The sequence below is a fragment of the Maylandia zebra genome, linkage group LG8 (genome assembly GCF_041146795.1).
Source record: "Maylandia zebra isolate NMK-2024a linkage group LG8, Mzebra_GT3a, whole genome shotgun sequence".
Taxonomy (NCBI): Eukaryota; Metazoa; Chordata; class Actinopteri; order Cichliformes; family Cichlidae; genus Maylandia; species Maylandia zebra.
Genome location: NC_135174.1, coordinates 26224602 through 26248660, shown reverse-complemented (window position 1 = coordinate 26248660; position 24059 = coordinate 26224602). Strand labels below are relative to the sequence as shown.

At 40.9% G+C, this 24059-nt stretch overlaps 1 protein-coding gene across 1 annotated transcript; it reads right to left on the bottom strand.

The window, feature by feature from the left end:
* Nucleotides 1-1177: 1177 nt before the first annotated feature.
* tbx21 (T-box transcription factor 21) lies at nucleotides 1178-23637 on the bottom strand. Its single transcript, XM_004565837.5, has 6 exons — nucleotides 22790-23637; nucleotides 11149-11303; nucleotides 8421-8542; nucleotides 7920-8078; nucleotides 7229-7290; nucleotides 1178-6909 (listed from the first exon to the last, which is right to left on the bottom strand). Exons 1-6 carry the CDS (start codon nucleotides 23335-23337, stop codon nucleotides 6090-6092), a joined length of 1866 nt encoding a protein of 621 aa, XP_004565894.1. The 5' UTR covers nucleotides 23338-23637; the 3' UTR covers nucleotides 1178-6089.
* Between the last annotated feature and the right edge of the window lie 422 nt (nucleotides 23638-24059).

The following is a 24059-nucleotide window of genomic DNA, read 5'->3' as shown; positions in this document are numbered from 1 at the left end:
CTCAATCTACTTCGTACCTGGATGGTGTTCTGCTGAGGGATCGGGTAACCGCAGCACTGCCTCTGAGATCATTTGGATGAGTGCGTCTTACATTTTACCTGAAAGTTGTTCTCAGTTTGAGGGACAGACATTTTCTTGGGAGAGGGGCACACATACACAAAGGCATGCATCTTTGTTAACTTTGAGAGGACATCCCATGACATTAAAGCACTCACAAATATCTTACCCCTCAATTTATTATTTGCTGAATCTGCTACAGAATCCACCTTCCCAGAAATGTAAATCCAGAAACAAAGACCTTATTAGCCTGTGATAACTTTCGCTTGTGATGGCAGAGCAATGAATACACACCACACGTATAAATGCAAACAATTAAGTTATCCACTATTGCAAAGATTGTATGCAGCATTCTAAATTAAGTTTAAGTATATCAAACCCATCTCACCCTAACCCAGCGGTCCCCAAGCTTTTTTGCGCCACGGACCAGTTTAACGTCAGACAAACCGGCCTTTAAGGTGTCGTGGATAAATACAACAAAATAAAACGATATGACCAAGACAAAAACTGGTATTTTGTGGTTTATTTTGTTTATTAGCAGCGTCCTCCTGAAGTGCGCCAACAACATTGAGTAACATCCTCCTCTCTGCCACTTAATGCTCTCCGGTCGCTATGGTAATGTTTAAATATTTCTTTCAAAATAAGACACACAGCTACAACACGGGAAAAGACCCAGTGAAACCGAGTTAACAATAAAAACCCCAGGGGTTGGGGACCACTGCCCTAACTGAACACTAATGCTACCTCTGACACTGACACCAAGGTCATTAAACAAACAGTTGGAGGGGTGTGAAAGAGATCTTTTTATTTATTGTCATTGGTTTCCTGTGATAAATGATGTTAGCCACTTACTTGTGTTTTTTGAACACGGCATCCTAAAGTCTGCATCTTCTGCACAGCCAAATTTAATTAACGTCTCTTCTTTTGTGAAGTACATAATTCATTATTGTTCTGCATTTAAGGGAAGTTTGTAAATGATAGCGACCAAAAACATTTGTTACACTGTCCCCAAAAAGTTGCTGCATCAGTTGAATAAAAGGACAACATCAACACGGCAGAGACTGTTCATGTATAAGCTTTAATTTTAATTAATTAAAAAACATTTACAATAAACCTATTCGACATTTAATAAATAAGAATTTCCCTAGCAGAAATCTTTCTTCTTATTTCTTCTTGTATTGCAGTTCAAAAGCTCTTAAATAAAGGATGATCGGTTCAGTGCACAGGGGTCACACTCAAAAATTTACATGCTTGTTGCTTGAGTTGTCTGAGCTCCATCCTTCACACCATTGCATTACAGTAACATCTCTGGAAATACAGTTCCCAAACACTAAGAGAAATGTGCTTTCAAGGTGAACGCGGACTGAGGGGAAACAGAGGTATGAGTGGTCCAACACCAGGGGTCAGGGTGAAGCTGGTTGTAATATCTGCAGTATCCAGCAGGGGTCTTTCCTTTGCCACCTGAAAGCATTTCTCTGCTGTTTGATCTGAGATCATACACTCATGTGGTGCAGTAGCATTCAGTGTACTATATTAACAAGAGCTCCATAACTCAAACTGTCAACATAAAACTCTTCTCTCGTTGTTCTCGCCACAACATCCTTAAATCTAAGCTAATTTTTGTTCTATTAATTGCACTTAAAATATGAACTGGCGATTGTACAGCTTTGTTAATGTGAGAGCACCCTTTTTCTGACAGATGTCAACAAAAACATTAAATACTACATCTTTTGGAAATGCTACACAAGCTACTTTTTCTTCAGTTCATACCGATTCAGTTTTTAGCTCTTCGTAACCAGTTTTTTAGTTTTGTTAATGTCCTGGTGAAGGGACGATTTGTTCTTGAACGTTATGTGTTTATTATTGTTTATGAGATCCGGTGGATCCAATAAATTTCAGGGGTCAAAGGCAGGATTTATACAGCAACAGGCCTTTTCACAGTCACACTAGGAAAAGCAAAGGTGCTCCCAGGGACATTAATCACCTTAAAGATCTCATTTTTTACATCCGCACTTATACAGCGACATGTCTCCTGAGAAAGAAAGCCCATATAAAGTCAGGAGTCCAACTCATCTAACTAATAATGATGATTTTACATTTTATTATCAGCTAATTGAACTGTTTCTGCAGACATTTATGTCCCAATACAGTCCACAAGGAAAGCACATTTTGCTGTAAGTTTGCCAAACATGCATATATATAATCTATATGCATGTTTCAAAGTCTCTTGCAGTGCAATTTTTTCTGTTTTTTGCATCAGTTAAACATGATTTACACAAAACACAGCCTCAGCATCGGCCTCATTTGATTATTTTACAGTCAAGCTTGGCTCGTGTGAAAGAATTGGCCTGGATTTTTGGAAATATAAAACTTGATTAGGGTTAAGCAGCTTCTGCATGTAGTCGGCCTGGTGCTGTCTGAAGGTGAAGAAAATCTGACTAGTAGCTCCTCTAAGCACACTTTTGTATGTTCGTTAACCTTTACAATAACCTTTACAATTCATTTATTAAAATAAATACGTTTTTAACCCCTGGAGGGTCCTAGAAAAATGCATACACTATTGGGCTTAGAGCCACAAATCGACCCAAGACCCTCCAGGGGTTAATTTAGTAGACGAAGCTTAAACATTGTAGCACACATGCCTACATTAGTGCAGTGCATGTGTTTTGGTTTTGAACTTTTAGCTAAATCTAACGAAACTGTGCCACTAAGAGCCTTAGTGCCACTCTCTTTGAATAAAAACTAAAAACTATCCAAATAGTCTACAAGGAAAGCATGTTTTGCTGTAGCTTTCTTGTTCAGTTCAACAAACTTTTTTTAATGAAATAAATGTTATATTCAGTTCAATAAAACTACATGCATTTTAGAGAGGCTACAGTTAATGGTGCTCTGCTCTGCTTTGTGTAATTTGATGAAAAAATAGACAATTTTGTTTATGAGGTGAGGAAAATGTAGAAAAAAAGCCAGAATCAAGTCTGAATATTCATTAGACATAAAGGAAGTGACTATCTGTTGGTCTCAGGATGGTAAACCGAGGACTTCATTTTACGTATTTAAAGTCTTTTCAGATTCAGTCACACATATATAAAGAGACTCAACTTCATCTCTCGATCTGTAGAGACTTGTTTGACACCGAGTGCCTGCCTGTCGCCCGTAGTGTTGTCTGAGGCCATTAGCACACCTAGTGAGGAATGAGGAGCAGACCTCTGATCAGCGCCGACTGGTGCCTCACTCTTCATTTCTGTCACCAGGGTGGGAGCCGGGCCTCTGTCAGCCGGCGTCACCACATGATAGGCCCAAAGACTAGGGGGGAAATTCAGAGTGTCTGTCTGGTCACTTTGTGCTTCCTGTTTATTGTGGTCTGAAGGTGACAGCACCATGTCTCTTTAAGTACAGGTGCGTGTGGTCATCCTCTATGACCCACTTTAATGGTCTACTCCAATTTATGGCAGCAGATTGAGGAAAACCTGGAGAACTACGGCAAGAATCCCCAGTCTTACTACTGAGGCAACAATACAAATTCTCATTTAGAATTTTGGAGCACACTAAATGTCTGCTGTGTGGTTTAAGTGCTCACGTTTCCCCTCACCTGGTCCTGTTTCATCAATATCAGTGCTGTTATTGATTGTGGGCTGTAGCCATGTGTGGATAGGAGCATTTTGAAGTCAGCTGAAGGAAGCAGGGTGCTCGGCCTTTGTCATATATATTTTTTAATCCAAGCAAAGTAGGGTGCAGCTGGGTTTGTGTAAATCTGCTGCTGAAAAGTTTAGCCTTGCTGAAATCACTCATCAGTGCTTCTAAATCGCCCAAAAGCTAAAACTACAAAAAAGTGATGTTGATGGAACTGATTAAAACGGAGGGATTTTCCAAACGCTATGACAAACCGTTGCAGCTATGAAACTGCTGCTGAAAACAAACTGATACCGAATAATTTGCTACAAACTTCCCTTAATGCGAACATGTTGCCACTTTTCTTTCATATTATCTATAAAAACAGCAATAATTTTCTGGATTGTGACGCTATGATTGCAGCGAGGGACTTTTCTGACTGATGCAACGTCGACACATTGTGAGGTAAGGACTAGCTTCACGCTTAAAAGCTCTTGGTATGCTTCTTCAGAACAGTCAGATCGCCTTGGAAACTCCCTCCTCCTACATGCCCATCACACATCAGATCGAAGGAGTGCTGTGTCCAGCAATTTCAGTAACTTTCAAAACCAAATCTGATGTTCAGATTCATCACTTCACATAAAAAAATGCCCATTTGTATGGAAGTGAAACTTAAACAATCTTAACAAATGTATTACTTTGAAAGCCTACATGTGCACACCAAGATCTTTATTTCTATATTTAAACAAATACCAAAACTTGGAGCTATTAAATTAACCCAGATCCTCAAAATTATGACACTGTTATATGGAAAACATGGCAATTTGTTTAGTTAAACATAAAGAGTTTAATGCTTATGTACCTTTGAGGTTTTTCCAATATGCAACATAAGCCATAATGGAGTTTCTGGTATCATTTAAACCAAAAACCTTGATGGCACTGTTGTGTTGATTGGTTTCAGGGGAATAATTTGAACCGATTGGAAATACCCTGCAATATGTGTTCCCATGAGCATGCTACGGACAAAATATGGCCCCACTTATTAGAATATTGCTTCACAGTGCATTGAGAGGTCAGTATCTTGCTTTAAGACCTACATGCACACTGCAAACTCAATAGAAATCACAAGCACCATCCCAAATGAACTCATGTGAAAAATTCAGCCAGAGTCAGTACAACACTTTGTAAACCATGCAGATCTCTGCTGCTACATCCTGCGAAACCCTCAAAACAGTGTTTGCATCAGCAGGAATTCCTCAAATTGGAGAATTTTGTTAACTAGGAGTCAGTGTACAGTGAGAAAACAATACAGGACAGAAAACATCTCCATCTTAATTGAGGAATCCAACGACTAGGAAATGAACTGTGGGTAGTGCAGATGCATGAGATGTGACTGACAGATTCAAAAGCACAAACTCTTTTATAATACTCCCCCCAAAATTCAGCTTACTAATGTTTGACAAAGTGAACCACATCCTGGTGGGTTGATCAGTTTTGATTAAAACCTGACTGCGACAGTTACTGAAATTGACGAAGGTGGTTCTGTATTACCTGCGTCTGGGTTTGGACTTAGAGTGGCATACAGGGTTACAGTAAAGTACAAAGAGGTGTCACAATAAATTGAATAACTTTTAACATTAAATATTACTCAAACAGCTTTGCTTTCAAACCAGTAAGATATGTTGGATTGCCTGCAGGCGTGTGGACCTGCGATTTTTGCTGTGGTTGGAAAAATCTCGGCAGATGTAGAGGAACACACAGAAAATGTCGGGCTAATATGTATGAGGAAGGTTCCCCTTCTAGAACACAAGCCTGCTGTCACTTCATGGCCTACAGCGCTTCACTGTGGCCGCTAGGTGGTGTTGCACTAATTAGATAGAGGACACTGTGAAAAGCCATAATTTCTGCTCAGAATCGTCATGGGAAATGAACATGAACATATTGCAAAGATGTGTGAATGGTTGATGGTGAGAACTGACGTAGATGAGACCAAAGGAGACATGGTGAGAGTGTTTGATGCAGAAAGAACAGACAATTGCTGCAGGCGTCTGTCAGCAAGCAGATATGCACATCTTTTTTTTTTTTGTTTCGTTGTTTTTTTTACAAATCTCCAGATGTTTCAAAGGCCTAAGCCACAGGTCTTTATGTCTGTTTGGTGTTTATGTCACTTTAGGCCAGCGTTCCAGTCACTTCCACTCTGTTCGACACCAACCTTGACACTAACTTTGAAAGTTCCTGTAGTCGTCTGACACTTTGAGGGGCTGGTCACTGTCCTTCTCTACGTTCTGCAGTTTGTCTGTAGCAAAACCAGAGACTGTTCCAGCCCGTCATCGTTATCCTGGACAGACAGTAAATGTGTCAATGAGGGCAGTGTGGGAAGGTGTTGGGAGACACTGTGGCAACCATGATAATGTGTGAGGTCTTCAGTGGGTGTAATAACCATAATAGTCTGCATCGCTGTTGCTGTCTTTTTCACAGACCTCTCCACTGCGCGGGGGTGGGGAGTTTTCAGTGCTGGACGTATATGGCGACACCCTCCTCTTCTTGTTTTCACCCACACCTCCCTCAAACAGGCTAGAGTCGCCTGAGTCCGCTGATTTCACAGAAGGTGGTTCGAGCCAAGGCTCCTCTTGCACTACGCCCACAGTGTCTTTGGGCTTGTCCTGCAGCAAGGGCGGCTGAAAAGAGTCCAGGAGTGGAGGAGGGTGCAGCCTGGGGTTCCCAGGGGATGTCGAAGATGAGGAGGAGGAAGAGGAGGATGATATGGGTCTAAACCACCCAAGAGTGGGGCCGGATTTAGTGGGGTGACCGAGGTACTGTGGGGTGGGCCGGCTGGCGCTCCAACCTGCTGAGGCGGCTCCTGATACAGACACGCTTGTAGACGCAAAAGGATGATCTGAATAGTAGCTGAGAGCATGGTGAGCAGATGTCTGCAAGGGGAAGGGCTTGTAGAAACCATTTCCAGAGAAGTCCCCCTCATAGGAGGAAGTGAAGTCAAGCCGATTTGGGGCCACGCCTTGCTGAGGTGACAGGTACCAGCGGCTGTGGGGACCGGGGGTTGCGGATGGGTCTTTGTGCTGCTGGCCCATACCAATGTGCTCGCGGCCATAGAAGCGGCTCTGGGGCAGGGGGCTCATGTACTGTTCAGAGAGGTAGCCTTGGGCGTAGCAGCTCCCTGGCAGCAGCTGCTGGCCCTCTGTAGGGGAGGGGGTGAGGCGATCAGAGTCGGGAGGAGCGTACAGCCTAGGCAGGAGGGAGGAGGAGGAGGGGAAGAGAAGCGAGTGTGAGAAGAAGAGGAAAAAAAGAAGGTGTTATTTCCTGCCCAAACCTCAAACAACTATCAAACATCTCACAGCCCCTCACACCCTTTCACTGCAGCATGCTCAGCAGCAGCAAGTAATTGCATCTTTTCCAATATTAAAAGGCTGACACGAGCACTCAGGACATTCAAGTGCCAGCAGTGACCCAGTCTCATTATTAATGCTGAGAGAACGCAGGGTTCACACTGAGAACAGAAGAGGATTTGCTTTTTGTAAATACAGACATTTTTGAAATTACTTACGTGTCATAATTGTCACGGAAACCTTTAGCGAACGGGTTATGGTCTATTTTCAGCTGAGTGATCTGTGTAGGGAATAAGAGGAGGGCAATGAGAGAACGTAGGCAAAGGAAAAAAGAGAAGGAGTGAGTAACCACATTGAAGAAACAAGAGCGCAGAAAGAGAACTAACCGACTAATAATTAATGAGGCTACACTGCAGTTTTATCTCTTATTGGAAAGATTTCATCTTAAAAACCGCAAAGGGGAGGAACACAAATGTAAAATTGGGAGAGTATATCTTGCATGGAGTAACTGTTCCACAGTTTATTTGAACAGCCGTAAAAAATACACCGCACACAAGAGAGATGTGAGCTACGGTGCTCAGGTCAGCCGAGGTGAAGCGACTCTTGAAGGTTGCAGAAATGTAAGTTGGTGTGTCTGCATTTTTGATGCATGCATGCATAAATCAGTAAAACATGTCGCTGACATGAATCATTGATCTCTCAACATCATTAAAGCTGTGCAATCGAAGTTATAAGAGGTGTTTTTGTGGGCCAGTTGTGGAAGGTTGTTGCCAAATACAATACAATAAATATGCAAACATGGTAGAATAGCATGTCAGTGGTCTGCAACACAGGCTGCGGTTCACACCTTAAAACATATTTTTAAAGCATACAAATCTCATCTTCATCTTTGTGTCTGAGGTGACTTACATCTGCATTTTGATAAGCAGTAACAGCGATGAACTGAGTCTCCGGGAAGATGAACGTCTGAGCTTTAGAAGAGAGGAAGGGGTCCTCCGTGCCATCCTCCTTTACCTGCACGATGTGAAGACGAGGCTGGTATTTATGGAGGGACTGGAGAACTATCATCTGGAGAAAGGGAGATGTAATATTATGGTCATTTGGCTGCTAAAGATTAAGAGCAGGAAACAAAGATACCTTTATTTTACCGATAAGCGAGAAAAATAAAGGCAGGAAATGAGGAGGCAGAAATTGAGTGTTTGCAGATGGTTTCCATCGCGACACTCATAATGTGGTTAATGTTTTCATATATCAAGAATACGAAAGGAAATGATTAAAGTAGTGTAAAATATAAGCAGAAGGTGACAGTTATTGCATTCATCGATATGTTTCAGCCACTCACTGACCACGCGAGCGTATTCACAGACAGATTTGTAGATAGAAAGCAAATTAGAGGCAAAAGCACGGTACCTGTGCCACATTGTTGGTGCTTCCCTTGTTGTTGGTGAGCTTGAGCTTGCTAAACGACACCTCTTGTCTCATCCAGTGAGCTCCTGTGTTGGGAGAGTCGGGGTGCATGTACATCCTGTTCCCTGCAATCACCGAAGCACATGGCGAGCAGCGCATGTAGTTATGAATAAGGGCTGCACGCTTTGTTTTATTTATTTATTTTCACAGTTTTGGCTTCAAGCTATCACAAAAACAAGAGAACAGGAATATCGTGCTGCAGCGAGTTTTGCTTTGATTCTCACTTTTTCTCTTCTGCACCATTTCCTTTACAGCTGTGTTTTATTCAGCTGGTTTTTTTTTGTTTTTTTAAAGCTCTCAGTAATGAACAGACTAACTGTGATTAGATTTCTTCCCATAACTCAGCAGCTTTTCCATGAATCCTCCACCTGTTAACCCAGACGGTCAATGCGCTGAGACCAAGCAGTTTCAAAATGTAACCTGCCACTAACACTATGACTAAAACAGGTGCATCATGACACGCTTCATTTCTGTAGCGTCGAATTTGGTAAATTTTGAAATGAGACTTTTTAGGACAGTTTCAGTAATATCAGTGTTTTCTGAGTCATTTTTAAAATGCTGCTATTCACTTTCTGTTTTGCTGATTAGGCAGAGGGAAACAACATTTTGCTGGAGCCCCTCAGGTGTAAATTTACAAAAAACAACTTTGGCTTAAGGACTTAAAATCTTCTCTGATCTAAAGTCAATTTTATAGAGATTTACATGAATTCAAGTTGAATTTGATGCAATTAAAAATTATATTTTCTGCAAATCATCAGCAAGCACTATAAAATATTTATGGCACAAAAGTTAATGGATATTAATAATAAGTTACTGTCTGTAGGCCACTTCAGTTGAATACAAGGGAAGATGAAAAACGTCTTAAAACGCCACTTTTCCATCAGGTATTTCCCCTGCAAACTGGGATGGCTCTGTTTTCCTTCCTTTAATATTTTAATATATTCCTAGAGCAGCCAAGATTTCTCACAACATTACCACAACGACCTGCTAACCTTATTTTTGCACACCACATAAGGGTAATATTAAATCTAATTGAGTGAAGTTGTTTCACCACAAATTCCACAACTGTAGCACATCAGCAGTCACCTTTCCACAACACCTGGCATATGTGTAACAGCACCTTGCAGTTTCTCTCATTTATATATTTGTGGTTTGTCTATCATCAATCACACATAAAATGAAATCTCGGTTAACTTGCTATTGTTATGCTTAGTTTTTTCTTTTTTTTTCTGAAGTGTGAACAGGAGGAAATACTGAATGAAAGGTTGTGGAGAGAACAGGGCGTAGAAATGTAAATGTAACGTGTTAAATAATTACTTCTATGCTTGATGTTGAACACGTCTTTACAAGAAAAGACGAGAGAAGTGGCTGAAATGAACTCTGATGTATAACGAGATACTTGGGGAGAAGCACGATTGGAGGTACATCTGGTGAGTAATTCAGACACTCTTGGATGCCACGGAAGATCAAAGCGGGACCTGGAGAGCTTTGATAGGTGCTGGAGAAACTGTGAGTGCAATTGTTAGTCATATTCAAAGTGATCAAATTACTGGACATGTTTTTAGTGGGTTTAAAGAGGGGTTAAAGATGGCATAATATTCCTAAAGATTTTATTGTCGTACTTTGTAGATGGAGGCTGACTAAAAAAAATACTCCAAATTTCCAAAGTACAAATTTTCCGCGTCTTAAAAATGTTTGAGTGTATTTTTCTGGTAAGTAAATTGGTTTTTAGGATTCGTCTCGGCTCAACAAAAATGCATTCCTGTTTAAGTCAGTTATTATAGCTCCTTAAACCAAGGAACATCAGGCAATCTTTGAAAAAATTGCAAAACATGTTGTGAAGCTGCTGACTGAAAACCTCTCAGACCAAGTGTGCATCTTAATGCACGTTTTGGTTTCCCTACTGTATGCATCTAGGTTTGCTACAATACTGCTAAATAAACCACTTCCTCAGGCTCTTCCAGGCAGCACACTGAGTGAAGTCTCCTGCTTGACTGACCCAAGTTTATTTTCGATGGCGGGTTTAAATCATAAACTTTGCATTAGAATCTAGTGTAGGAAGCCCCAGGAAGATTGTGGGTTTGAGCTGTTTACCGGCTACTGGTGGTAAATGCACGATGAGAAGAAAATAGCTATTTTCAATGAGTAGTAGACATTTTTTTTTCACAGGTGGAAGAGCTGTTCTTACGTATTAGGAGTACTAGTAAAACTCGTGAATCCAAAATTGCAATATTTGTCGTCCAGAATAGCCGGTTTCATTATATTACATGCATTTATGTATGTATCAGTGCAAATGCTAATCCAACTACGTTCCTTTGATATAATGCAACAGTTTATTTTAAGGTTTTAACTATAGTGGAGTTAATATAAAGCATTTTAAGTGAAATCGGTCAAGTAAAGTACAGTTACTTTGGTGGTGTACGTCATCCCTTTTATATCCTTTTGCATTTTTACATCTGCTATATATAAAAGTTATAATCTTAGTCGCTTATCGTTTTTATCAGTGTGTTCAAAGTCTTTTTCAATAGACGCTGCAGCACTCTTTTTTTCTTCTTTTTTTAGTATTTGTGAATGTAAATGTAGTTGTTTGATCAGCGTACCAAATCTTGGTTTCTAACAGTCATAAAGGCAGCCCCAGGGTTTTACATTCTGTGCTATAGTTTCAGTGTACCTGGCATGTTCCCTTCTGCCTTCCCACACTGGACCCACTTGCCGCCCTGGTATCTCCAGTGGTGCTGATCAGCTAGAACGACGTCCACATAGACGTTATAGTGGGCAGTAGGATCCAGAACACTGATATTGAAGCTCAGAAAGGGGAACATCCTCCTGGAGAGACATAAGAGAAATTTATTTGTTAAAAAAACAACCCAAAAACGTTGTTTATACCTTTGTTCACATATTGTAGAGGTTTATGGATCAACTACGCCCACGTCCAAGGTGCACAGAGAAGCAGATAAAATCTCGAGAGGTTATGACTTTTTTTGTTATCACGATTATTCTGATGACAGTTACAAAATGCATCAAAGTGCTGACAGATCTCAATGTTAAACACATCTATCTATAATTGAAAATGTCTATCCAGCAAACATATCTGTCTTCAAAGTTAACAGAAAACAGCCATGTGAGGCTGCTGCCCCTGAGTTTTTAAAATAATGTGCATGTGAGTAGCGACTGAAACCCATATTACACTTTATCCATATTAGCCCTGCACATGGTTAGTGTGTTGAAAAAACAGGAGATGAGTTTTTATTCCGTATAAAAGGTTTATGTTATATTTCCAAATATTAAAACTTAGACTCCAGTAACTTGGATCACTATTCAAAATCAGCTTTATTGGTGTAGACCATTAGTTCATCCTCTGTCTAAAACAAGCCACTTTGGCTCCTCTTGCTTTAAGTCAGCTTTCTTCTCACAAACCGGAGATTTGAACAGCAGGTGGACATACAGAGCTGAGAGTGGAAAGTAGACCCTGATGTCTGTTGATTACATGCATATACACTGACATCATTGCATGAAACTTTATGTAACAGAATAATAATGGATTGGATTTATATAGCGCTTTTCAAGGTACCCAAAGCGCTTTACAATGCCACTATTCATTCACTCTCACATTCATACACTGGTGGAGGCAAGCTACAGTTGTAGCCACAGCTGCCCTGGGGCAGACTGACAGAAGCGAGGCTGCCATATCGCGCCATCGGCCCCTCTGGCCAAGACCAGTAGGCAAGTAGGGTAAAGTGTCTTGCCCAGGGACACAACGACCAGGACAGAGAGCCCTGGGATCGAACCGGCGACCTTCCGGTTACAGATGCGATTCCCAACCCCCTGAGCCACGGTACAAACAGTACAAAATAAGTTCAGCTGTCAGAAACAACTGACATTTCTCTCTTTTGAATCACACAGCCTCTAAAAATTATGGATTCCATTAAAATAATCTGTTGTTGAAAACTGAACTATTGTAAATTTTCTCAACAGTGCATGTACGTAAGCTGTTGAGATGATTCATGTTTGGCCTTTCAAACTGTAATCCTCGGTTTCCTAAGCAGCTAAAGGAGTCATGAGAGGTGGAGAGGACAGCTGACACTTGAGCTCAATATTTAATGCTGCTTTTAATAAAAGATGCCCCAGAAGATGCTCCTGATTGCTGGAGCTTTGCATGTTCAACTCGTTTTGATCACTTCAGTGAGACGAGGTAACTGGGAGGTCAGGTTGTCCCCTGGCTGGACGACCCGGGAACGGAGAGGGAGAAGCTGGGTTAAATTAAAATTAAAGAGACACACACAAACATATAAGAAATGGACTCTGAACACACAACGGCAGATAAACCCTGCTGACATTCACGTGTGCGCCAAATATCCGGAGTGCATGTCGACGCGAAACACTTACTGTAGTGATTCAGAATTACTAACCCTACTGAGTTGTAGTTCACACTTTACATTATAGCGCAACATGTAACACACAAATGTTAGTCATTCTCTGGGGGAAATCCACTTAAGGGAAATTAGTTGGACAATCATGTCCTTTAATATTCATTTTCCCAAATGACTGATAGGTGAGAAAAAGTTTGATGGAGATTTAATCGACAAGGCTTTTATTAAACTGATTTTTTCCCCCACCTAGTTTCATATTATTTCCTGGTTAAGTTAGACATCAACACGGCTTTGTGAGCTTTAGGAAAAGACCCCTTTCACAGCCACGTTAGAGGCCTGTCCTCTGCTTTGTGGCTTGTAATAATAGTTTACTTGATGAGGTGCTAAAGGTAGACTATAGATAGCAAAGATGTGCTGCTTGCAATGTTTTTGTGAGCAAATGTTCTCAAGCAGAAAAAGTATTTCCTTGAGATTTAACTGAGAATGCCCTTTAATATTATGAGACTGAACAAATGCTCAAACTAAATGGTGATATTAGCTGTACGCGGCAAGCATCTGAAATGACTCATGTAGGTGTTTCTAAAATGCCATCTAGCAAATGACTGACTGACATCATATTAGCGTGCAAACTCAGAAGAGGTGGCATGAAAACTTTAAAGAAGCCTGGAGTTTGAATCTCATCTCGATTTACTAATTACTATTACGGATTTATTTGGTTAGGTTTAGGAAAAGCTTGTGGTTTGGGTTAACATGAAAATAAAGATGTGAATAACAGTTTGCAAAAACCTAATCTTTCTTAGAGGAAGACAGTCTAGCGATATGTAAATTTTAGGAAAGATGGCATTAACACATTGCAGAACTCCGTAGGATGTGGCCACTCGTGACCTTGAGCTTCTCTATAAAACCAAATCATTACTGAGAAATTTCAGACTGAACCACAGAGTCCTTCAAGAGACTGAAATTGACGTTTCTGGAGATATAATGACTAAAAATTTGCCTCACAACTCACCTTCCCCTAAAGATCACTGCATGCAAAAAATGATCTCATTTGTTTTATCATTACAGAAACTCAGTGATTTAAAGGAAGACCTGAGCTTTTCCTGATAATGCCACCAAATCTCATGTTCATTCATTTCTGTCTCTTTATTGCCATGGCATGCTTATAAATACCCCTGCGATGAACTCTGGGTCCATATGAGGTCACCAGAGTGTAGCTGGTGTAAATAAAGGCATTGTGTTTGACACCAGCTAAAAGCTCCTCAGGCTATGGAGCATTTGTAATGACTGACATTCAGCTCCCGCTGCCCACCCCTGCCACTTAGATTTGTTCGGTATTAAAAGTGCACAAGTGGTTTTAAACCTACAAATGTAAATAGAATAAAAACATGCCTTTGTCTATTTTTCTTCAAATAATAGATTTGGCTAAAAAAGAGCTGAAAGTGTGTAAAAGTATAGATGGTTATAATGAGTTCTATGAAAAGCATGTCGTAGTCACTTTAAGAGGGCAAAGTGCGCACAAAAACAGAAAAAATAGCTCTTCGAGAAACACCCTTTACTTTCTTGTCTAAAACATTTTGATGTGGGTGGAAAAGATAGATAAGGTCTCATGTCTATTTGATCACCGCGCACTGCGCAAACTGCGCGCGCACACACACACACGTTAGAAATGAAAGTTAGACATATAGCCTAAATATAATTCAGTCAGTTAAAGTTTGTGCCGAGAACATGATACTACATGTTGGCAGCATCGTTTTGGTAAACTACAAAACCTGTTATCTCTTCTCGATCGAAACTGACCTCATCTAAAATCAGCTGGGTGATTTAGGGGTGCAAAAACAAGACAGGTGTGTAACGAGACAATGAGTAAGAGGCTACTGTTAGCGACGGCCCGAGGGCCCGTCCATGCTGATGAGGATTTCATGTGTGTAGCCTGAATCTGCGTACATCGTTTGTACGGGAAATTAAGAGATGCATAAAGTTACTTTTACATTTGTCACATGGTATTACGATGGGGCACTTTACTTTGTGTTTAAACTGTATAATATACAAAATGAGCAACAGTGCTAGAAATAACTGTAAATAACTAAAAGCTGTGATACTGTGGTTCACTAAGCATAACTGACAGCTGAGCATAATCGTTAAGAATAAATCGATTATTCAAAACTTTTAAAAAATTATTCAGCCAGTTTTGAATAATCGATTCACTCTTAATGATTGTTACAATTATGCTTAGTGAACCACAGTATGACATCCATTTATCCCAACTACTGACTTACTGTTCTAACCAGTAGTTCACTGCTGTTAGGAAATAGCCCAATCTATTAATAAAAAATAGACAGTTCTATCTACCAGTATTTACACGGTGCATATATTATGTTTAAAATAAGAGCAAGTGTGTGAGACCAAAAAGATCCATATTATTTGTGGTAAAAAAAAAAGTGACTTTCTTTCTGCAGACTTTTATTAATAACTTTATCGAGCTTTATTTTAAGTGTTTATCATTTTTAATCTGTTTTCCATACCGTTACTGAACATTTGTAGCTGTTAGCCATATTCTTATCTAGCGGTATCAACTATTTGTTAAATTTCTTGTTACAATGAATTAAATTACTTTAATTAAACTGTAATTTCTACTGTTTCTTTTCAGATTAGTGTGGTTCAGATTTCCAATTACCCCCCTGGCAATTGCAGAAGCACCCCCTGGGCTACTCGAGCTCCCGGTTTAGGTTCACTGGCTTATGGGAATGCTCTGCAGAGAGAAAGCACAGATGCTGTGATGTTTCACATTATGCATTTATTGCTCATTAGACCTCTCAAAAGGCTGAGCTGCAACATACAGCCACTGGCTGTGAGCACAGCTGCAGCTCCAAATCAGCTTTGGCAGTGGTCAATGAGCAAACTGGTACACCAGCTCCTCTGGTTATCTTTCTGACTGTAAGGCTACAGACTTGCAACTGAGCAGCCACAGCTGAGGGTATGCAGACTGGCTGTGGCCACAGCCAACGGCAGTGTGTGTATCATAATACAGCTCAGCATTTCTTTATGAATCAGAGGAAACGCAAAAGTTATTTTCGGGTAGTGCAAAAGAAGTCTTGAATAAATTCCTGATGTGACCCTTAGGGGGCTCTGTACTGCTCACATATGTACCCATATTGTTTAATAACAATGCTGAAGGGTTAAAATTACTACAAAAATCGTGGTAATTCGCATTTGCATTGATTTGTAGACTAAAGGTACTTTACTTTAAATTTGGATATATAAATGCAAGCTTTGTGTCCAGTTTTCAAAAACACATCTCTATTGATTATAAAAAGAACGGCAAAAGCTGGACTTTTCCTTAATTCATGTAAAGAAAAAGTTCAGATGATCAAATGTTTTCCAGTTTGTCTCTTTGACTGCTGGCTCTTTAAGACGGCAGCACATACACACGCCCTCCTTGCTCACTAGTAAGACAAAACCCTACGCTGAACCGTCCCAGTTGGGGTTTTCTGGCTACAAGGCGAGTCCAGTTTAACAATCAATCATAGTTCTCGGTGAAACACAATCGTGGCAGCAGCTCTTTAGTGGCTCGCAAAGAACAGGTGAAAGGGCTCTTCTTCCGCAGCAGTATTTAATACAAGCGAAAACAGAAACTTGGCTGTTGAGCTCATGAATGGATTGATCCACCTACACTGAGTGAGAGTAATCTAGAAAGAAGTAGAATTGTTATAATTTTTTTTTTACCCCATTCATATTATCAGTTTACTTATAGTAGAGCCTTTTATAGGAAATCAGAACTTGAGAAGGGGAGAAACCAAAGAAAACACAACACAGAGGGGTATTTGCATGTGTGGGAGGCTCTTTGTGTTCAAAGTTCACTCAGAGACGCTGAAAAGCACTACATACATACATGATAGTGTGCAGTTATTTTCAGTGTGGTGGCGTTGTGGTAATTAAGGGCATGGTAGCTGTCATGTCTAGAGTGTCACACAAACATGATTTTACTTTTACATGGCAGATACAGTCACAAGGAAAGCACCTCTGTCTGTTGCAGTTTGGAAAATGATGATACACAGACACATGAAGTCGCTTTAACACAATAGGAAATCACAATTTCAGTTACCCAGCTACCAGACAGGCTAACTAATAAACCTGCCAGCGTGCCACTGAATTATAGAAACAGTAACGGCAAATGTCTATTTCTGAGCACGCCGTGTACGAACATGAAGAGTCATAACTGTAGTCGTTTTTAAGGCAAAATACCATAGAAGAAGATGAGTGTGGTGAACCAGTCACTAATATAGAGACAGTGACATTTAAAAGAAAAAAAAAATCAAAATAAACTGTGTGGATGTTGGAGAGCGAGGAATGGGAGGGCACAGGAGGGGAAACTGTGGGGGGGAAACGGAGGTTGGAGAAAGGGAAAAGGAAAGAGCAGAGGGTGGAGTGAAGAGAGGGAAGGAGGGAGAGGAGAGGAGAGGTGGGGTGGGGAAGGGTGGGGGTTTTGTCCTGGGGATGCGAGGCAGAAGCTTGAGCGGAGAAGAGGAACTGGGTATTCACCAGGGAGAAGACTTTTCCACATGAGCGCACCCGCTGATTCATCTGGACAGGAGTTCAGGTCCAGTTTTTGTCACCGCGCGTACGCTTGATCATCTGTGACGAAAACATGCCAGTCTACAGCTGCTGCCGGACACAAGGACTCTTTAGCACATGGACACCCTTGTTTGTGTATTGACTTATGGCAGAGGAATTCAGCCACTATAAGTGCTGAAATGTCCATTTTGGGGGGTAGTAGTCAGGGGTAGTCACCTGATACTGTGGACTTCATGCTTCAGACCTCATAAAGGATAATGCTGCTGTTAATCTGGATTTTTATCATAAACAAAGCCTTCGGACAGACTAAAAGCAGTTGTAGTTTAGTCTGCTTTCCAACACATCCAGCTTCTTGTCTATCAAACACGACACAAGGCCATTAGTTTCTACAGTGAGGAATTAGGAACAAATTTCAGGAGCACATTAATTCCCATTTGTTGGGGTTGGTGTACTGGTGTGTGCTTGTTTATGCTTGGGCCTCGCTAATGTTTCTTTCAGTAGCTTTTGGACAATCAAACAGTCTGGTAAAGATCCTATCAGCCACAACATTATAACCACACACTGTACAGAGAAGATAAATGTAGACACGCCCTAGCACATCCAGCTTTATCATCTATTTCACTCTAAAAGGGGCCACACTTTAAAAAAGAACATAACACTGCATTAGCGATTAAAAGTGATAAAATTAAAGGAACATTTTCGCTGAGGTCAGAGGTCAAATGAGTAGTAAAGTCATTTTTTAAAAGACCTCGGTATGAACGAACTGAGTAGCCCCCTGTTGGCCATTACAAGAAATGCAAGTTTACCGTGTTTTGACATTAGCTTAACTTCTCAGATCCAGAATGTATAATTAAAAACACATGTTTGGAGATCAGTCGATGCTCCGGGTTCGGTGTTGTCTTCCTCGTGCCATTCCTGAGGAGTTTTTGGATTATCCTGCAGAGGGAGGCTGCAGCCATCAGGGAGCATCTGCGATAACGTTTAGGTGTGCGGTATGTGTCATTATGCCAAGTAGCAAAGTAGCATCGCGATGAATAGTGATACTGACTTCACCTATCAGCGGTTGTAATGTTGTGGCTGATCAATGTATATATTAGTATTTATCAGTATACAGACCATTTATAACAGTGGAATCAAATCATTGTTAACAATGAACTTGCCAGCAATAGAAAACAAATAGGGAAGTAGATAAAGTTTATATTTCTTTATCTAATTAGTCCCACAACCAGTCAGCAGCCTATCTTCATGTTCAATTAGTAACAGTATTTTTTAATCAAACTTTTTGGGAACCAAATATAGAGCTATAAAGTTAAAAAAAATATGTCAAGTGTGTCAGTAATAAGCCTAAGGCTCCAAATGCGGTGGACATTACTCACGTTGAAGAGGAGCTTAATTACACGGTATGAGGAAGTACTTGTATAGCTGTCTAAAATATTGGCACTAGATGTTTCTGCGAAAAGCTACATAGGCACACATAAACAGCTGAACAGGAAGTGACAGGTCATACTGTCAAAACCTTGAAATAGTCCCACTTCTGCTTTCAGAGAGAGAGAGAGAGAATGCGAGCAAAAACGAATACATACGACTTCTAAACATTCACCAAAAAGGCAGCTCGTGATGCAATTCTTAAATATGTTTTTCTGATATGTTAATTTCAGCATTAACTTCTTTAAATTTCTAGAGCAAGCTGCCCTTCTAAAGACACCCACTCTTATTTCCTTGGTGATGTGAAGTGATAATTTCCACAACATGAGAAGCCTACTTTGGAAATAAAGCTGGTTATTACCTAAATCATTTGATGAATTCATAGAAAAACAGCATTTTCACCAATGGGCTGCAGTATATTAGAAGAATAAAAACCACATTTCATTTTCATTGTGTGTTAATAAAAAAGCACCAGAACGGTTTATTAAGAACAGATACAGGAACCTAAAACTCATCATACGCGGCGATTACCGTTTCTGAGCGCTCATTCTACTCAAAACACAGCAGCACCATCTATTCTTGGGAACAAAATAAATCAAAGGATTGTTTCCTCTCAAAAAACTACAGGATGTCAGACTGATACAGTTTACAGTTTGCAGTCAGTGGAGCAGAGAGGGCAGATGAGCATGATTCCTCCGAGTCTGAACTTTAGTTTTACATTATTTCCCTAAAAGGTGTTTTTACGCTGAGAACTTAGTCAGTACTTTCTCCTTCCTAGAACACACACTGCATGGCCGAGCAAGACTTTCTTTGTAAGTTATGTGCTGTAATTAAAGCGAATTATTTCCTCTTTGAAAACTACCAGAGGATCGTTCAATTAGAGGCACATTTCGAGGTGATTTCCTACAAATTCAAACGCGGCCTAACCCTTTTAACAAAAAATGAAGCTGCTTTCTACTGCAGTTTCCCAAAAAAAGTCCCCACTAATGCATGTACTTCTTGGAAACAGCTGCAGGGAAAAGTTTGCCTTTTTGACTCATATCTGCACCAAGAGTACCACAGGTGTAGGATCCCTGGTCAAACAAATGAATAAGGAAGAAAGCTTCACTTTCTCTTTTCAAATTTAGTCATTTGATTTCTTTTAAATCACAAAATATCCCCTTTTTCCCATTTTCTACCACAATTTGTTCGACCCCTTGGATCATCGCGGTAACACGGTTGCGCTGACACAAACTTCGTCTTAGCCGAGGACAGCCTGTGCCATGGTATCAGCTAGTGAGGTGAATCTGAATTTAGCTCATGAGAAGTGCAGATGAATTCGCCCCCACCCTTCGCTACAGGCCGAGAAAATGTGTCTAGATTTCAAAGCCCAGGTGTGCTACATGAGCTTCTGAGAGATCTGTCAGGCTGTACACCCACCGTCTAGTGGAGGCTGAAGAAAGCAGAAAAAAAAGAGAACCTAGTCTTTTACTTCCTGAACATCAAAGGTGCCTCACCTCCTCAGTGTGGCCATCTAAAGCTTCAGTAATGTTTGACCCTTCACTTCATTTCTCTAGAGTTTCTTTCACCCTTTCGCCTACTGATACCGAGGTTTTGATTAACATTGCAGACCCCCGGACTCCTCTCTTAAAATCACACCAAATTTATTGTGGAAGCCTGAAACCAAGATGAAAATTTTAAGAAGGATATTGCCTCTGATATTGAAAGTTTTTTCTTCTTTTTTAGTGTTTCTCTGCTCACCTTCTTCAAAATCTTGTAGGATTTTTTCTTTTTTTATGTTACGAAAAAGTGTGAGTGTCAGAAACAGGGGTAAAGATAAAAGACAGAACATTTTCATCGCCAGGATTTCACATTTTCACAATATGAGGTTTGTGGTTTTTGCACAACAAGAAAATTTGCTTTTTGTCACATGTGGAAGGATAACACCTCTGCACTCACCGACCCTATTATTATTGCGGGTAGTCTTTGACTTTTTCTTTGCTCTGAGGGAAGCTGAAATTAGCTGGAGCAAAATAAAAGTGTACTGCATGCATTTTAATTACGTGACCTGATATATGATGCTACTTACCACAGTGAGTTTGTCTACAGAGGAAACTGCCAGGAATTGCTACGTCAAATAATAGAAGATGCACGCACACACACACACACACACACTCGCACACACACACACACACACACACACACACACACACACACACACACACACACACACACACACACACACACACGCACACACACTTGGATAAAAACGTAATAAAATACTACATTTTTAACACTAAAATCCCCAAATCATTGGCTAATTCTGCAAAACCTGTGCACACCATAAAATGAATTACAAGGCATTGAAGGGAATTTCTAAAACGATCCATTTGTGAACCATGTGAACAGTTAAATGTGCAATTTGTGATCAGGTTTAGCAGATAAAAGGCAAGAAAGTATATCAAAAGTCTATCTAAAAGGAGCATTTCTTACCCCCAAAACCGTAAGTGTACTGCACTCAGAATAACTTTCAGTAGTAAACCAGAAGGCAAAGAAGCCATGCAGGTCAAAGGGGAATATTTTGCAAGAACATAAGCTGCACCTACCAAACTGAAATTCATCTGTTTCAAAAAACCACAAAACGCCACATGCAACAACAACAACACCACACACACAACCTTAGATATATAGATTAAAATGGCTTGAGTAAACTTTGTGAATTTTTACTCAAGCCATTTTAATACAAAAATTTTGAGTTTCAGCCGACAAACCGAGTGAAGCCACTGGAAATATCAGTGTCATATTATGTGACAGCGCAATTGTTTCCCGTGCACAGATCCGAGCCATGAGAAACCTATGGCCTGAAACCTTGTGTCAAACACAAGTGTCGCATATTAGTGAATTAATCCTCATCGACGTGACTGCATCTTAATGCTCGGTGACCTATCAAGAGAGGCCCGGCAGCGCCGTCTCTTCCCCTCTCAGGCCATGAGCTGTGTGCGCTGCAGAGAGCCGCCTGCGCGAGCCCACATGTTTTTTTAATCACAATTTCGATATCGTCATTTTTTTTAAAGCTTCCCACTTAAGAGTATCGCTATGAGGGTTGTTTTTGACTCTTGTTTTAGATTTCTTCCTCGCTGTCTGCACGAACAAGAATTTGATTAGCTCCCAAATTGAGTTTTGTAACGTCGATTATTGCCAATGACGGATGGTCAAAAAGATGACGTAACTTTTTTTTTTTTTTTTTTTTTTTTTTAAAGATTACCGCTTTCTCTGATGGTTCGAAAAACTGTAAAATTTCCTTTTTGGCAGCTGAAGAGGTGCTGATATAAAGTGAAGGCACCCAAGAGACTTTATAGGTCAAAGAACAGCTCAGCCTGCAGCTGAGACTCCACTTTGCAGTTTGTTTGCCTCTTCAACAACTTTTTAATTCGGTTGTAATTCCTTGCATAGTAACAAACCTTTGAGATGCCTCTCAGTAAAATGACATAGTGGCCTTCTGTGCGTACCCTAATAAATTTCAAATTTAAAACTCAATTCTTTAGAAACTGTCGTACTTTCACATCCTTTAAGTAGGCAACAGCTCGGATGAGGCAAATTTTGCGCAAAACTTTGCACCTTTCGATCATTATCCCAGAAAAACTCCCAACAACCACGTCACCTGAGCAGAGACGTGTTGGTGATGCCTGCACAGTCTGCAGAGCTGGAAGACGACCGCCATTCAACTCTCGGAAACAGAAAAATAAAACTGGTTTTAGACGTGAATTGAAGTGCGCTCTTGTGGCGTAGCGGAGGCTGCTCATGGTAAAGATAAGACAGGTGAGTGAGTAAATTAGAAAGTGTAAAAACCAAAGGGCAGCGGTGTGAAATTCACGCTTTCTATGACCCCCTCTTTGCTCCATTAAATGTGCTAATCGACAGCGGAGGAAACAATGTGTAGTTTTTCTGTTTTTCTGTGAGACTCACCTCCCCTGCTTGGTGATTATCATCTCGGTTTGGAACTTGTGGAACTTGGCCCACAGCGGGTAGTTATTGAGCAGAGCCTGAGTCTTCCCGCACACCTGTAGCCCAGGTAAAGGGTAGAGAGGCTGCCGCTGGAACCCGTGCTGAAAGCTCGCTGGGTAATTCTCCGGAGAAGGGGAGTACACGTCTTTACCGCCCGTGGGAAACCCGTCTCCTGCCGTCGGGATGTAAGCCTGCCCGGCTCCGCTTCTCGGCGGAGAGCGCACGCTGCCGTACGGGCAGCTGCTGAGGGTCTGTGCGTAAAACCTGCCGGGTTGCGCTCCGTATCCTCCTACCGCCTGGTCCGAGTGGTAGGGCAGCGGCAGCGCGTCCTGCCCGCTCTGAACAGAGTCCGAGTAGTAAAACCTCGCGTCCTGAATCCCCATTTTGAACTCGGCTAGATCCTTGCCGCCGCGGTGGAAGTGACTGCTGATGTCGGCGTTCTTTCCGAAAGTTTGCGTTTCAGTCCCATTCAACATGCTGAGGTAGAGGTTGCCACCTATGCCGCCCATTTGCAGCCCCGCTCCCAGGCTGTGTCAAATGTCATAAGTTTGCGCTCCGTTTGAGTAAAAACATGTACGATGATAATCATAAAAACCAAGACCAAAAAACAACAAAGTCACTTGCCCTCACCTACGACTCAAAACGCACCGACATGAATTTTTAACTCGGTGTCTCCGCCGCTCAGAGGTTCAGATATAAAAACATCCCTCACGCCTCATTAGTCTGTTCATCGATAAACTTTTATTATTGCCAGAGTTGGTGTTTGTCTTTTTTGACGTGTGGAGTCGCTAGCAGTAACTCAAACACATGCTCGCTTTTCTAACCTATGATATATACATTTTGTAGGTGGTCATATTTTGGAGGTGTGTCAGAGGCAGGGGAGGGCGCGATAGGCTCCAGATATGAAAGAGAACATCCCCTCAGTAGAGACACGAGATTACACCCACACACACAGACACGCACGCAGAGACCTTTGGGGAAAAAGAGGAGTAGAGTGTAGTCTTCTGCTTTAAAATTAAAATATGGACACAGCAGAAATGTTTTAGAAGTGACAGCAAATAAAAAATTTATGTTATAATTTTAATTGTCTCTGATGCTATTTTGCGCCTTTTGGTTCATTTGCGCACATTAAAACCTGCTGTCATGATTTTGTTTAAGAGAAAATAGGTAATAATAATTTAATGAAGTTAGTCAGAGGTGGAATTCAATTAAAGGCCTGCAGAGGTTTTTA

Bases quoted from the DNA above. Each gene is read 5' to 3' on its own strand.
- tbx21 (XM_004565837.5), bottom strand. From the start codon at position 23,337: ATGGGCGGCATAGGTGGCAACCTCTACCTCAGCATGTTGAATGGGACT. The intron at 11,304-22,789 runs GTGAGTCTCACA...ATGTCTCTCCAG, and splicing joins ATAATCACCAAGCAGGGGAG to GAGGATGTTCCCCTTTCTGA. The intron at 8,543-11,148 runs GTACACTGAAAC...CGGTGATTGCAG, and splicing joins GGCAGAAGGGAACATGCCAG to GGAACAGGATGTACATGCAC.